This window comes from Gymnoscopelus braueri, assembly GCF_963280865.1.
Source record: "Gymnoscopelus braueri genome assembly, chromosome: 15".
Lineage (NCBI taxonomy): Eukaryota > Metazoa > Chordata > Actinopteri > Myctophiformes > Myctophidae > Gymnoscopelus > Gymnoscopelus braueri.
This window is the reverse complement of record NC_137620.1, coordinates 34351371-34368704: the sequence shown is the minus strand read 5'-3', so window position 1 is coordinate 34368704 and position 17334 is coordinate 34351371. Positions and strand designations below refer to the sequence as shown.

The following is a 17334-nucleotide window of genomic DNA, read 5'->3' as shown; positions in this document are numbered from 1 at the left end:
CTAGATATTTGCAGAAATAGCCTCAATTCTTAAAATGCTCTGCTTAACAGATTTATTTTAATGATTTGAATTTTTTCTTCTTTTTCCCCCCCGTTTCAAGCATAAATTGCTGTGATTCAGTTGTCGGATAAATCCACAAAATCTGGCTGTTCAGAGAAGCAAACAGATGGAGATGGAGATGCTGTTCTTCTCAGCAGTGGAATTGTCTTGGGTTCTACCACCCTGTCTTTGCATTTTTGACATGCAAAGGCCATGTACAAAAATCCTGAAATAACTCCCTGTTCCCTCTCCACCTCTGTCTCCGCCTTGCCCTATATACAGTATCCATTTGTTTATTTGTTTGCTTGTTTGTTTATTTGTTTGTCTGTATCACTCAGCCTCACAAGCACTCCTTGTAATTGCGGTTGTTTCCTTTTTTATGTGCTCTGCTTTCCACTGCATCGACACAAGCTGAGTGTATTGAAGTGGTTACTACTCACTGCACTAGTGGTAGTATATTCCTCACTTAGTATATTCCTCACATATACCTCACTTGCCTCCTTGTCTGGTGCTGTGCTGATGTTGCAGGGATGCTGTGAGCACAGAGAGTCAGTCACTTTCTTTTTTCTTTTCTTTTTCATGAGGTACATCTTTCTTTTTAAAGGTGTCCTTATTGATGGGACATATTTCCTTTTAAAGGAGTCCTTATTGATCAATGCTATACCATGCCACATGCTGCAGTATGTAAATACTATGTATTGAATCTGTCTTTCACTTCAAAATGTAATGGTTGGTGATAACTGATGTTTTGCAGCAATGGAACATTTAAAAATGGAAACGGTAATGCAGTTAGTGCACTGCACATTATTGTTAGCTAGATTTACACAGTATTGTCCATTTGTCCCTAAGCTTTGCAATTGTGACAAGAAGCCCATGAATGCATTGATTAAACATGCAGGATTCGGTCACCTCCAGAACTAGCTGGCAATGTAAGTAAGAGCTTTGGTATACCAAACAAGCTGTTTACCGGCGTCATCCTCACCTAAATAGAACGCCTTGTAAAAATAGCTCACCTGGCACTTGTGCTGCCCTCGATCATAAGTCTCAAGTACCCCAGGGACACTGCCAGGTAACAAATCGCCAGTGACGGAAGAAGTACTCAGATGTTTTACTTAAGTAAAAGTATCAATACTCCAATGTAGATTTACTCTGTTACATGTAAAGGTCCTGTATAAAAAATGTACTTGAGTCAAAGTACAATAAGTTCAAGATGTATACAAATCTTGTAGATTTGCTATTTTCAATTAGCCATAATATATATTTATAGGGCTGAAGTGGTTCATGTATATTTTGTAAAATTAATCAAAATCTACAAAATAACTAGTAACTAAAGTGTTCTTATAATTGTAGAGGAGTAAAAGTGCAATATTAGTCTCTTGAGATGTAGTGGGGTAGAAGCAAAATCACTGAAGTACTCCAGCAAAGTAAAAATACCTCAACATTTTACTTGAGTAAATGTACTTAGTTACTTTACACCATTTGTGCAGTTGCCAGGTAGGTTACGGTTCTGTGACCATACCCGGTTTGTGTCAGCTTCAGGGACAAGTGCCCCGTCGGCCTTCTCGGCTCCTAAATTATGTAATATCGTAGACCTGGCTACATTTAACTCTGTTATACAACAGTCTACCAAACCCCCATCATTCTATACAGGCCTTAATATTAAATCTTTAATGGTTTTCAAATCATGGCTGATGGGATTCATTCTTCTGCTTTAATAAAGTTGGCATGAACCGCTTACTTGGCACTGTCCATAGTGCTGAAATGATGTGCTATATTAGCCAAGAGGTGTGAGCCATGATCCTCTCATACTTTAACACAGGGAACAACAGTGGTGGAAAAAGAACTACATTTTTACTTAAGTATCAAGTAAAAGTCCTGAATTCAAAATTTACTTGAGTAAACTAAAAGTACACAAGTATTAGTATAAAAATGTATTCAAAGTCCCAAAAGTAGAAAGTACTTATTATGCAGAATGTCCCCATTTCACAAGTATTTTGCAAATAGCAGATCTACAAGCTCACAATGAGTGGCATCCTGAGGCATTGTGGCATTGTGAGCTTGCAGACCGGCTATTTTCAAATGGCTGAAATATATAGGGCTGAAGTGGGTAATGTATGTTTTGTAATAATAATCAAAATCTACAAAGTAACTAGTAACTAGAGGAGTAAAAGCATAATATTTGCCTCAGAGATGTAGTGGAGTAGAAGTAAAAGTACTGAAAATTAGAAATACTCCAGTAAAGTAAAAAAATACCTCAACATTGTACTTATAAGTACAGTAATTGAGTAAATGTACTTAGTTACTTTACACCACTGCCACCTACTTGGCACTGTCCATGGTTCTGAAATGATGCACTATATTAGAGAAGCGGTGCAGTGATCGGCTCATACTTTAACACAGGGAACACACACGTCATGTTCTCATAATAAAACAGTACGAATAATGATGATTCAACACGACGACTCTCCTATAGGTGAGTCCCATTCGTTTCCCCCAATCACTCTCCACCTAGCCATGGATCACATGACGGTCATCTGTCACGACCGTCATGGCGAAACTTCAACCTGGTGTTTGGACTTTCTCCCCTCTTGGCCCGTACATCTACATAAACATTCAGATTTCAAATATAAAGTGCTTACCCCATGGCCACGGATGTTATAGTTATGTACGGGTCCTCAGAAGTACCGGTATCTTCCGTATTGTTCAATAAAAAGCATTTTAATCCAATTGGTGGCCATTTTCTCCACATGCTTTCAACTACGCAACCCCATCGGTTGGGATGTGTATTGCACTTTGATACATTATAACTCTATGAGAAAATGGCCACAGATTGGATTTAAATTGAACAATTTGAACAATACGGAAGGTACGGGTACTTCTGAGGATCCGTACATAATTGTAACATCTGTGGCCATGAGGTAAGCACTTTATATTTGAGATTTGAACGTTTATGTAGATGTACGGGCCAAAAAGAAAGAAAGTGCATACACTATGTTGAAGTTCATCCATGACTGTCATATAATATATGACAGTCATGTATCAGGGCTATCTCTCCGCCAACTGGCACCAAATAAATCATTTGAATTAAATAAAGATATTTCGAGTGTTGAAAGAATAAGGAGCATTGTGGTACAAAACAAAAATCCCATTATAATAGCCTAAGGATGTTTGGCCAACACACTCCGAAACGAAACCCTTATTTAATAAATAAATAAATCGTGCGAAGGGAGAAGAGCTGCAGCTGATTTGCTGATGTCAGGGTTCCAGTGCAGCATTTCATGGTGCAGGAGGGTGTAAACGCCTCGTTCGTCTCAAACCATCACACATGCAAACACCGACCGGATCAAGATGTTGCCATCACTTCTCTGTAACGTCTGGACGTTGTTTTTGGTGTCATTGTTGTCTCAGCCGGTCCATCCAGCCAAGAAGCCTTTCCGATGCCCTTCGGCATGCAGCTGCTCCAAGGAGTCCATCATCTGCGTCGGGTCTTCCAATGTCCCGAGGATCTCCCCCAACGACGTCAATTCTTTGTAAGTATAGATATTAACCCGACCTGTGTCTCTGTTTGTAAAGGCTTTTGGCCAGGGGTCTTCAACGTTTTTCAGGCCAAGGACCCCCTTGCTGAGAGAGAGAGATGAAGCAGGGACCCCCACTACATAGCCTAAATTGTGCTGCAGATTAAACTTTTTCATAGATTTCATAGCTGGATTCATGTTAATGTGTATTTTCAGATAGTTAACCTTTGAAACCCTCAATATTTGAGTCAACTTGACCGTTGGCTCTGTACTTGGTCTGCTCTTTTTCCCCTCTCAGAAAATAGCCGATCTACAAGCTCACAACACCTTGCAGGCCAAGGCATTGTGAGGTTGTAGATCTCCTATTTTAGGTTAATGTTCCCCACTACACAAAGATTTGGTGGACCCCCTGTAGTAACTCTGAGCACCCCCTAGGGGTCCTGGACCCCCTGTTGAAGACCCCTGCTTTTGGCTATTAGGATAGCCTGTGTTTTGGTGATGAGCCCTACCTAGTTAGTTTGGCTATTATCTCAATATCTTGTTAATGTGGCAAGTTAGGCTATCTCCAATTCTTGCCTTGTTCAGGTAGCCTGCTATTCAGAAACAAATATTATTATAAAAAATAATAATAATCCTTTTGACTTGTTTTCCTAACAGGAGTATCGTCAATGGGACGTTCTTTGAGATCAAAGAGGCTATGTTTTCCCACATGCCTTCACTGCAACTACTGTAAGCCTATTTCACCCTCTATGATCCCTGCAGTGTTATTGTATAGCATAATATTATAGCCTACATGCAACTATTGTAAGCCTAGCTATTTGATCCCTGCAGTGTTATTGTATATTCTGGCCTATCATGCAACTACTGTAGGCCTATTGCACCCTCTATGATCCCTGCAGTGTTATTTTATAGCATATACTATTATAGCCAATACGTGCAAATACTGTAAGAATATTTCACCCTCTATGATCCCTGCAGTGTTATTGTATATTATAGCCTATGCAAAATAGTTAGCCAATGGACTGCCCTTATCTTGTTTTCAAAGGCACTTTTAATATTCAGACTTCAATGGACATATATAGCCTACAGTAAATGTTGAGGTTTCTTAAGGCTCACCAGATCAGACCAACCATGATCTGGATGCTCACAGAATGCTGTGATCATTCACAAAGACACGGTCAACAGCCTATAATGATTGGCCCCTGTGCCTCTTGGGAAACCACACACAGCAGTAACGGTCAGCTACAACCAGGGTTGGGATCCTTAAGGATTTTAAAGATTTCGGTTTAGTGATTCCCTCTTAACGGTCTGATTCCATAACGGTTCCCTTTAACGATTCCTATAGGGGGGGGGGGGTTCCAAATGGACCCTAACAGGTCTGTAACTCTGAGAGTTAGGGTCAAGTCCACATGCCAGCTCTGACAGTGTGAGGAAACCGGTTCCAGAAACGGTTGCAAATGTGACGGAACTGATTCCGGTTGCTCAATGTTGGATCCGGTTCCTCCGGTTCCTCCGGTTCCAGATCCCAACCCAATAGCTACAACCTCACTGTTAGTCATTCTAAAGCCTCATCACACTTGGCACAAGCTCCTGCTTGATATGGATATTCACACTATGAGACAGATATAGGCCCACCTGTAGCCATGTTGTGGCTTATATTACAGCTATTGCTAAAGTATGGAAAGGTCTTGTATTTGGGCTATTGCAAACCAATCGAATATCCACATAGAAAATAATATGAATACAAAAATACAAATAGGTGTGCTTGTTTTAGGCCTGGCAGTCCACGGAAAATGATTACATCCATTATGTTAAGGAAACATCTCCTAACTTGCCTGGCTGTGACTGGCTGATGAACTGGTGGAACTGATGTTATATAACATTCACAGCTCTTCAGGAGTTCTTAACAACTTAAACCCTGGCGTCCCTGTTTTAGGCATCTCATAATAGGCGAAAAAATGAAATAAGAAATAGCAGATCTACTGTCTGTACCTGCTCACAACGCATCACATCACGACACGTTGTGAGCTTGTAGATCGGACTTAAGTGGGTGGATCATGCATCTTCCACAACTGTAGTGGATTTGAGCTTGAGAGCAAGTCACGCCATACTAATCATACTTACCGGAAGCCATTGATCTACTCCAATATTGATTGTTATGATGTCAGCATAAACATGTAGGCGTGGCAGGTATGCTAAGAGCATTTCACCCCTTGCACCTCAAATGGAGAGTGCAAATGTATTTTCTGTTTAGTAAAGACCATGGGGAGATGGATGGAGAGACCCTTGTTACTGAACAAACACTACAGTAGCAATGAATACTATCAGTATCGGAATATAGAGCTTTTTTTAATGGCGTGGCTCTGCAGGAAACTAGTCGTCTATGAGAGGGTTGATCTGTAGTATGAGTGGCTGTGTGGGTTTGTGTGGAGCTGCTAGACCGATCAGCACCACATTTCTTGTGCACACTGGCAGTAAGCCAAAGGATTACCTCCACTACAACCCCCCCCCCACACACACACACATTTTATTTTATACTAGTATATTTTCTGTTATTGAGGGGAAAGCTTTGGCTGAAAATAGCTGATTGACAAGCTCACAACGCGATGCAACACTGGGGTTTAAGGGGTTCATTGTAATTGTAGTCATTGGGGCTCGGATCGGGCTGAAACCTTGCCCAAATTTGGAGTCACACATCATACTGTAGATAGGTCGACTGACGTCATAGATGACTGATGTCACCGGCTGGCCACATGATGTCCGAGGTCTACATTGGAGCCATGTGGATCCCAACGTTTCGATGTTTTCACTACAAACCCATTACTTATCATTGTACCTTTTTAAAATGTAACCGCTAGGACACAGTCTCTTCAATGTTGAAGTGTGGATAGACAAAATGGGGAAGAAACAGTGACATTAATTATATATAGGGGGTATCTGTAGCTTGCACCACTGAGGGTGTAACAGCTTAATTGCACATTCTAAAAGTAGGCCTTTATTTTTACTTACAAGTAGTGTTGGTAACTGGAGCGTACTGCTGATCACGACATTTCACAGCACCAAAATACAGTGGAATGGTGAGCGTGGGCAGAAAGCAAGCATATGATATGATCGCCCTCTTCAGTCTTTGTCTCACAGCAGGTGTAAGCCAGGCACGAGAGCATTATCTCTCAAGCGATGGTTCTCTCCTCCAGTCTATGAAACTCAGACTCAGGTTAAGCCTGTCACAATTATTACATAATCGCCTGATCGCAGTTATTTGCGATGATCGCAATTCTTTTGCATAATCTTTCAAATCGTTTCCATACTGTATTTCCACCATGTTGTTGTTCGTGAGCTGCTTACTTGACCAGTCTGCCAGTCCTCTCCGGCCCGCCCTGCCTGCTAATTGCCAGCACATGACTTTTGTTTGGGGAAGAAGGGTCAAAGCAGCAAGATGGTGTTCAGTCTTTCGCAACACAATAGTCACTGTAGGAGAAAATAACAAGTGCAAGTCTCCAACCGGATCGATAGACTGTAACAGTGCAGTTGCACTGAGCAGGATAGTGCATGGAAAGATGTTGCGTAGGTAGTTCTGTGTGCATCAGTGTCAGATGCAGACAACTTGTAATCTCCATATTTCATATTTTTATGTTTTTTTTAATTAGCCCTATTTTATACTTCGTCATATGACAGTGTCTTGCAAAAGTAGCGAAAATAGTTTGCTTATAATGACATGCCCAAAATAGGGACACCAGGTTGAGAGTGCCTGTGGCTTCTGTTTAACCAACACAAAGCATCGCCATGATGTCATAGAGAATAACGAAGATGGGTGAAATTGTACACTAGCTCATGGGTGCTACGTTTGGCAAGGTTTGCATCATTTGGACTATAATGGGTGCCGGAATGCTAGGCAAGCAAGGTGAATGACCTTTCAAATCAATTTTGATGTGCATCCACTCTGTTCTGTTCATCACATGAAAACATGTTTTCAATGATCAAGCTCATTAAGTCTTATTGTGACATGTGTTGATACATTCTCTACTTTACTGATTTTTTCAGGCTTTTGAATTCAAATTCTCTTACAACTATAAGGGATGATGCATTCGCTGGCCTTTCTCACCTGGAATACTTGTAAGTACCCATACGTTGTTTGTTCTCCTACCAAGACCTTTATACACACTTTACACACTTAAAACTCTTTACATATGCTGGTACTTAGTTAATGCTCATCACTCTTTTATGATAACTTTGTTTTTGTCATACCTTAAAAAAAAACGTTTTAGTTTTTTTTTATTGTCTCCGCCAGGCCAAAGGCGTGGGCCCGCCCGCCCGCCCGCCCGTCCGTCCTTCCGTCCGTCCGTCCGTCCGTCCGTCCGTCCGTCCATCCTTTTTCCCTTGGATTCCTTGGCTCATTACGCAACTCCCCAAATAAGCCACGCCTATTTCCACCTAACAAGTTTTCCGCCATGTTGCGTTTTTTTTTTCAAAACACAGTTTTTGCTACTACTCGTACCGATTTTGTCCAAACCTCGCCCAAATTGGTACACCTTATCTCTTGTTGTCATGTGATCAAGATGTATCTGTCAGATTTTTGGGATTGTATTCCGATTGACTACGATTGGCTTTCAAAGTTTGCTGGAGGGGCCTGTTTCGCACAACATACTACAAGCACCAATGGACTGATCGGTGGGAAACTTTGCACGCACACTCCCAGTAGGCCAGGGAAGAATCTCCACCCAATTGTTTTTCAAATTGGCCAGTTATAGCGTCACCATGACACAGAGTTTTGGGAAACACATTTTATGTTACTACTCCTACAGATTTAGTCCAAACCGCATGCAAATCGGTATAGATTATCTCTGTAGTCGTATCTGTCACATTTTTCATATTCCATTCCGATTGGCTATGGTTGGCTTCCAAGGTTTGCGGGGGTGGCCCGTTTTGCACAAAATTCCACACATCATGAATGCGCCGCCTGATTGCTGGGAAACGTTGCACGAACATTCCCACTAAGCCAAGGAAGAACCTCCATCCCAAATTTTTTAAATCTCCTCATGGTGGCGCAACAGCCCACTTCACGTTTTGGCCTATAACTCTTGAACCATAGGTCAATCAACATATTTTCCCCCTGGATTCCTTGGATCATGACGCAATTTAGCGGCTCCGTTTGTGCCAGATTACATTTTCTGCCATAGTGCACTTTCTTCAAAACACACTTTTTGCTACTACTCCTACAGATTTTGTCCAAAACTCACACAAACCGGTACACATTATACCCGGGGTCATGTGATCAAGATGTATGAGTCTGAATTTCAGATCTCATTCCAATTGGCTATGACTGCCTTTCAAAGTTTGCGGGCCCTGAGTAGACAACCCAGCCTGGCGGAGACCTGTGTTTTATACTGTACCTTTATGCTGGACATTGTAAGCACAGTCTGGCGGAGTATGCTACACCGACATTTCACTGCACATACTTGTATGAGCATGTGACAAATAAAACAACTTGAATCTTAACCACTTAAACCCAATATACTTAGTTGACCGGGGTCCCCCAGGGCTCAAAAGTTGGTGTGCTCCTTTTTAACCCTCTTCACTATATCTCTTGGCTTGTAGATCTGCTATTTTCACAGACTGTTCCCCCAGAATAGGGATGCTAGGGTTCATGTGGTTTAAGTACAGTAGAGGTTGATATGAGAGTAAAACTAAATATAACCACAACCATGGCATTGCCAGCCAGCAAATTATAATGGAAAGACGTTTATGACAGTGGCTGTAAATGCCTTTTCAGGCATCTGAGTTTGGAGCTACTCTCTGTGGTTGGCAAATGGCCCAATGTAGAAAAGAACATTGCATTTTGATTACTACTAGGAATTTTATGTACAGTAAGCAGCAGATATTCTGCCTCTATAAAGGAAGGGCTGTAAGTCCTACCCACGTAATCTTAAACCCTAGCGCCCCTATTCAGGGATGAACATTCGACGGAAATATCAGCTCTACAAGCTCACACCGCATCATTGCAACGCGTTGTGAGCTTGTAGATTGGCTATTTTTGGCAAAGAGATTTGGTTCTGAGGCAAAAAAGAAGTGGACCTAGTATGGAGCCCTGGAGGATCCCAGCCAACTAAGTATATAGGGTTCAAGTGCTTAACCTCTCAAACCCATGCCTAAACATACTGGTTCCTAAACTGCCAGCTGCGCATACTGTATGTGATGTGATTGCCCCTCGACCAATGAAATTACGTAGTTTGTGAAGTCAGCTGTATCCACTACCTTTTCTGTTTGTAAAGTTTTTATTTTGATATTTTTGTAGTAGTTTTGTAATATGAACACCTAAAAAGATTTGTTCTGGTCACGTCCGTATAAAAGTACTCTACCGTAGCTTGCAAACTTCCAAAGTATGATGTTGCAACATTTTCTGTCATATACCTTCATTACTACTACTAGGACATGTACTGTAGCTACTGATGAAGGCCTATGACCAAAACATTGCAGCAATTAATCTTTGACGATATTACAGGGCATGCAAATGAATGGATACATGCAAATGTATCCATATAATATATATTCACTATTTGATGAATTCCTATCACACACAGCTTTTTGTTTTTTGTGGTTTGTTTGCTAGAAAAGTGTTTGTCCTGATTTGTGCTGTTGTGCTGCTCTGCTCCACAGGTTCATTGAGAGTAATAAGCTAGAACATGCTTCCAAATATGCCTTCAGAGGACTCAGGGACTTGACTCACCTGTAGGTTTCAAATGCTGTCATCTCTCATCTCTCATAAAGAAATACTATTTGGGGAATATTGTATTTACTACAAATAACTATTGAATATGAAGTCTTACAAGAGGAAATATTGATAAACAGAATGATAAACTAGTTTTGACTACTGCTAGAACTGCTGTGTAAAGTTGGTTTTCCTTGACTATCACAAGATTCATGCTCAGCATGGTGAACTTTTATAAACTAACTTGGATGTATAAATATTATATAAATATTGCTATAATACATCATTATTGCACAGGCATGGTTTTCCCCAAAAAGTTTCTTTGAGCTTAGATCATCATCTATTCCCATTGCAATCAAGATGAACTCATACCAAACATACTTTGTGAAACCAAGCTGGATGCCATTTGCCACATTGTCCTGACATTGCTGTTAACTCGCAGGTCTTTGGCAAACAACAACATAAAGGCCCTGCCCAGGGATCTCTTCACTGACATGGATTCACTCATAGAGCTGTAAGTTTGCCTTCTGGCCGCTCCACTACACATGTACAATTCACTCTCTTTAATATGCAGTTATCTCTTGAGTTCATGAAGAAATCCACTTAGAAAGGTGCAGAAAATCGGGGTGCACGGAGTTCCATATTGGAACAAAGGTTCTCTTTTTCCATTTACAAACGGTTTTGGACGTGCAGTACAAGGTCTGTGCCCGACAGCGATGATAATATGCTCATTCCGGGTTTGAATCCAACCCGTCTTGTCTCGAATGTCTGTCCTCTGTCTCTCTCTCTCTGCTATTGGTTTCCGGTCTCTCCGACATCTCTCCATGACTCTCCCGATTTGTTTATCCGCACTGACACATCGCCCTTCTTGCAGTGACCTGCGAGGCAATGCCTTTGAGTGTGACTGCCGTGCCAAGTGGCTGATGATGTGGCTGAAGAGCACCAATGCCACGGTGTCCGATGTCGTGTGTGCCGGGCCCGAGGAGATGAAGGACAAGCGGCTCAATGATATGACCAGTCTGCACAACGAATGCATCTCCACGGGTGAGAAAAAGACCTGAGCCAGCTGGAAATGTGTTTTTTTTCTCTGTCCGCTGAATACCAGTGATGGAAGAAGTGCTCACGTTTTGTACTTAAGTAAAAGTACCAATACCACAATGTAGAAATACTCAGATACAAGTAAAAGTCTGGTATTCAGAATTTACTTGAGTAAAAGTACAAAATATTGGCATCAAAATATACTAAATATACTAAAAGTATTCATTACGTGGAATATGCCATTTCACAAGTTTTCAAATGTATAAAAATCCTTTGAAAATAACAGATCTGCAAGCTCACAATGTGTTGCTTTGCGACGTGTTGAGCTTGTAGATCGGCTATTTTCAAATAGCCGAAGTATATACAAGTGGTCAATGTACTGTATGTTTTGTAACATTAATCAAAATCTAGACAGTAACTAGTTACTTGAGTTTTCAAATAATTGTAGTGGAGTAAAAAGTACCATACATTTTTACTTTAGGTAGGTAAGTAAAAGTATTGAACATTGGAAATACTCAAGTAAAGTAAAAAATACCTCACATTTTTACTTTAAGCACAGTACTTGAGTGAATGTGCTTTCCACCACTGCTGAATACCTAATTCATACTTTGCCGTACGACATTGTTGCTCGCCAATAATAACAATAAGTGCATCGGATTCAAGCAAGTAATAAATAATAATCAGTTATTTCCAGCAAGTGACACCGTTGTAGAATAAATTATAGGCTTCATTCGTCAGCATCAGGAAGTGACTTACAACAAGCAATATTATAAATAGGCAGGGTAGACTGAAGTAGATTGACATTCCTGTATCAACCTTTTTTGTTAGATGAACTTCATACCTAAAGCCTGAACTCACTTTGGGAATCTTTTCTCTTCGTAGATTTCATCCTCCACCAGTCCGTGGTATCCGAGTCTCTATCTGTCGACACATTCAACTATAAAAACGATGTCTACGTGACAATCGCAGCTCCCAATGCGGAGAGCTGCTTGGTTTTCCAATGGGACCACATAGAAATGAACTATAGGACTTACGACAACATCACAGGTACAGTAAGGCTATGGCTCAACCCTTTTCATATCAAGGTCCATTATTGTCTCCGCCAGGCCGAAAGGCATGGCGAGAGAGTATGTTTTACCCCCTGTCCGTCCGTCCGTCCGTGTGTGTGTGTGTGTGTGTCCGTGTGTCATTCTGTCATTTTGTGTACAGCTAATCTCTGGTACCGTTGGCTTCATCGCAGCGAAACTGTGCACACACACTCCCTGGATGCCAGAGCAGAACCTCTGCTCCAAATTTTTCACATACATGGGCCTTTTATAGCGCCACCAGGAGGCCGATTTGTGCAAAACACATTTTTGGACAGTACTCCTACAGATTTTGGCCAAAAATCCCGCAAATCGCTAGATAGTATCTCTATAGTCATTAAAAGAAACGGCTAATTTCAGATTTTTCATATTCCATCCTGATTGGCAAAAATTGACTTTCAAAGTTTGCAGGAGTACTCCGTTTTGAACAAAATGCCTCAAATCATGAACACAGCATGCAATTTCCGTGAAATTTTGCAAACACATTCCCATTAGGCCGAGGAAGAAATGCCATTTGAAAATGTTCAAATCAGCCTCATGGTGGCGCTGTAACAGGCCGATTTGTGTTTTTACCTATAACTGCACCGATCAGTGTAAAACTTTGTATGCACACTCTCTAGAGGCCAAGGAAAAACCTTTGCCCTGCATTTTTCACATTTGCCTTTTATAGCGCCACCAGGAGGCAGACTTTATGTAAAACACATTTTTTGATATTAAGCCTTCAGATTTGATCCAAATTTCACGCAAATCGGTACACATGATCAGTCATGTGATCAAGACGGATCTGTTTGATTTTTCATATTCCATCCTGATTGGCTAACATTGACATGTAATGTTTGCAGGAGTGGCCCGTTTTGAACGCAGCGTCTGATTGCGGTAAAACTTTGAATGCACATTTGCACTACGTTGAGGAACAAATGCCACCCTTTTAACATTGGCCTGTTATAGCTCCACCAGCAGGTCAAATTTAGCAAAACACATTTTTAGAAGAAAATGCCTCAAATCATGCATGCAGTGTCCGATTGCCGTGTACGGCCTAGGAATAAATGGCACCCTTTTCACACTGGCCTATTATAGCGCCACCAGGAGGCCAAAATAACCTACCTGACCTGGCGGAGACCTGGGCTCCGAGGAGCACTTTTTCTAGTTTATTCTGCATTTGTGCCACGGACCACCGTTTGATGAGATGTAGCCTCTCTGACCCAAAACTTAGAATATTTTGTTGTCGTTGGATGAGATTTTGTCCACAATTCCATTCTGTATTGATGTTGGTACCATAGGAGAGATAACAGCCAAACTCTTCCATCATTTAGCTGGGGATCACCTGTCCTGGCTGGAACCCCCTCAAGGACCACTGGTGGTCCCTGGACCACTGTTTGAAAACCACTGGCTTAAACATTAGAGCAAATTACTCATGAATCGCTTAACCACTTAAACCCTATACTAATCAATCGGTCAAGGTATACTTCCTTGACCTGGATCCCCCAGGGATCTATACTAGGCACCTACCTGTTTTCCCTCTACACCAAATCACTTAGTCGAAAATAGTACATCTACAAGCTCACCACACGTTGCGTTGTGACACGCGGTGAGCTTGTACATCAGCTAATTTCGCCAAATGTTCACCAACTGTATTATGTATGACATGCCTAGAGAAGGCATGCTAGGGTTCATGTGGTTAATGTTTACACTCAAATGATCAAATTAATTCCCTAATATTATTGATTATTGATTGATGATCATAGCCATGGCTGTCATTTCCCTGCTCTTTAGGTCAGTCCATTGTCGGGTGCAAGTCGGTGGTTATCCAGGATCAGGTATTTGTCATTGTGGCTCAGCTCTTTGGTGGCTCACACATCTACAGGTTTGAGGAGGACCAGAGCAGGTTCAACAAGTTCCAGGACATTGAAGTATCCAAGATCTCCAAGCCCAATGACATCGAGTCTTTCCAGATTAACAACGACTGGTACTTTGTCATCGCAGACAGCTCCAAAGCAGGGCTGTCCACCCTGTACAAATGGAACGACAAGGGCTTTTATTCGTACCAGTCCTTGCACGAGTGGTTCCGCGACACCGACGCAGAGTTCCTAGACTTGGACGGCAAAGCCCACCTCATCCTGGCGAGTCGCTCCCAGGTGCCGGTGATCTACCAGTGGAGCCGGAGTAACCAGAAGTTCGCCCTGCAGGGCGAGATCCCCAACATGGAGGACGTGGTGGCCGTGAAACACTTCCGCATCAAGGAGGAGCTCTACCTGGCCATGACTCGCTACATCGGCGACTCCAAGGTCCTGCGCTGGGGCGCCAAGCTGTTTACGGAGATCCAGGCCCTGCCGTCACGAGGTTCCATGATCCTACAGCCGTTTTCCTTCAAGGAACGCTACTACCTGGCCCTGGGCAGTGACTATACGTTCTCTCAGATCTACCTGTGGGACGATGAACAGAAACTATTTGAGCGCTTCAAGGAGGTCTACATCCAGGCGCCACGCTCCTTCACTGTGGTGTCCACTGACCGCAGGGACTTCCTCTTTGCCTCCAGCTTCAAGGGCAACACCCAGATCTACGAACACATTATCATTGACTTGAGCTTGTAAGCTAGTTTGGGGCTGTGCCTTATTGCCCCCCCCCTCCATCCCCCTCCATCCCACCCCCTCCCCATGCATCCAATGTCTTCCACGTAAAAAAAAAGATAACATTTTTGAAGGGGAAACAGAGGGAGGGAGGGGATATTTACTAATAAGTGTCAATTCTTCTTTGGTTCTTCTGTTGTTTATATTAGACCTGGAGCATTCAGCTGAGCTTGGTTGAGTGTATCTTTCTTGTACAATAGAAAACAAGCCTTGTTTTATGATCTATTCTTGTGGCCTCATGGACTTTGAGAAGTACAGCAGCTTAGGAAAGCATGTGGAAGACAGTCAAGCGGGGAAACAGCTAGACATGGCCATTTCGGTTCCCGTTATAGGCACCCTCTAGAAAACTCAAGGTTCATTGAAGGCTTTGAAACACATTTTGAGCTGTTTTGGATGTACAGTATGAATTTTCAAATCAATTTCATAGTCCTGGTCCTTATTGTTTTATACTCAGAAAACCCCAAAACAAAACTGTACACTAGACCCCCACTAACATAACATTACTCACTTTGTTTAACTCTAATGGTAAATTGGGGTGAAGTTAAGCAGCATGGAGTTTAGTTGTTCATCCATATGCCATCATGTACCTCATATCTGCGTGCCCATGTTGATGTACGGTATGTTGCCTTATCAGCACTGGGGTACAATGTTCTGGTGGGCCTGTGGTGCCCCCTTCTGGCCATAATGAACGATCACACCCCTTTGCTTTTTAAATGCAGGGATGTATATTTAATTGAAAGCACAAACCTTTAATTATGGACCCCCTAGAGTATAGTTGTTAAGTCAAATTTGATACTGTAGTTGCATAGATTATATTGCATACAGCAAAATATGAAATTGTGGTTTGTTGTGTTAGGAAGATAACTATTTAGAGATGGTTATATTGCCAGACTTCCCATTAAAATATATTTTTTAGGTCAGAATTAAATGTCATATTGTGATAAGGGGTAGAAAGTCACCTTTTCCATTCCATTGAGAGGTCTTTGTCTCGGAAATTCAGGGAAATTTACCCCATGATAAAGGCTGAAATAGAAAATAACAAATAACACAGGTATGTGTTATGAAGAAATACATGACTTCTGAAGGCCACAAAGAAAGATATCAAAGTATCAGGTCCTGAAGTTGATTGTGAGCCTGCGTTGAAATGTTTTTCCCTTCTGTCTTACATCTCTTTGAAAGAAATGAATGTTGAAATACAAAAACTACAAACTGTACATACAATGTGAAAGACTGAAATGGCACTACTACCCGATTGTCATTCTGTACCACACACAAAAAAAGAAACAGAACACATATTTGCACTCGACTTTGAAAATATCCCCGCAGCTTGCAAGAGCATGCCCGTCTAAACAGAATGTTCACCATGTTGTTTTTAGATATGACTAACAAACTGAAGAACTCTCAAAACGTGCTTCTACTTATTTTTTGGATGGAAGGTGTTGCCAATCCAAATCGTCGCTGTTGGGTGGAAACCTTGTATGTCCAAAAAACTTTACTTTATTATTATTATTATTATCATTATTATTAAACAAAAGTAAAATTGTGAAAATAGCTAATCTACAAGCTCACAATGTGTTGCATCGTGATGCGTTGTGAGCTTGTAGATCTGCTATTTTCACTACTTTTGTGCTACACTCTTGTAGGATGAACTAGGGCGTCAATTTACGAGAAGAAAACATACATAGTTGAAATTTGGAGAGGCAAGGTTTCTTCCCGACAGCAACGATATGCAAACTGCATATGAGTGCGCAACGCATTGTCTTTTTTAAATATGCTTTTGCTTTTAAAAAAATATACTGAATGTTACTCTAAAATTATATTGTAAGCTTATTCCATTGAGTACCAAAATAAAAAGTGTTAAATTTATTTAAGATGTCCATCATGTTTGTCTCTTTCAGTGGGATGTCAGTGAGTCACAGCCCATTCACCTGTTATTCAAATAGAAATGACAGCATATTGCAGCTTGGATCAAGCATTCTAACATTCCCTTTCCTCTTAATGACTTCTCGATTAAAAAATAAAATACAAATCCCAAATCAAGAAAGCTATAAATAGTAAGTACAGTATCAAGAAAGCTATAAATAGTAAGTTTATTTATTTATTTAATACATTAAAATAAAAAGAATACATCTGCCTACATTTGTTTGAGGTCATATACCTACTTGCAGTGATGGTTGCACTTGCATTTAGTGTTTCAATGTTTAGATTAAATCATTAAATCATTAATATTATATGGTCATTGGCACCAGTTTATCTCATTAAACAGGTCAGTCAGTTTCAACTGACACCCTTTTCTTGTAGTTACATCCATTTGTCATGAATGA

General features: G+C 41.2%; 1 protein-coding gene across 1 annotated transcript; it reads left to right on the top strand.

The window, feature by feature from the left end:
- Positions 1-3387: 3387 nt before the first annotated feature.
- Positions 3388-14974, top strand: LOC308101648 (leucine-rich repeat LGI family member 2-like; the record flags this gene model as incomplete). The annotated part of the gene is made up of 8 exons (XM_080451075.1): positions 3388-3569; positions 4212-4283; positions 7596-7667; positions 10209-10280; positions 10703-10774; positions 11135-11304; positions 12181-12345; positions 14157-14974. 8 exons carry the CDS (start codon positions 3388-3390, stop codon positions 14972-14974), a joined length of 1623 nt encoding a protein of 540 aa, XP_080307201.1.
- Positions 14975-17334: the final 2360 nt, after the last annotated feature.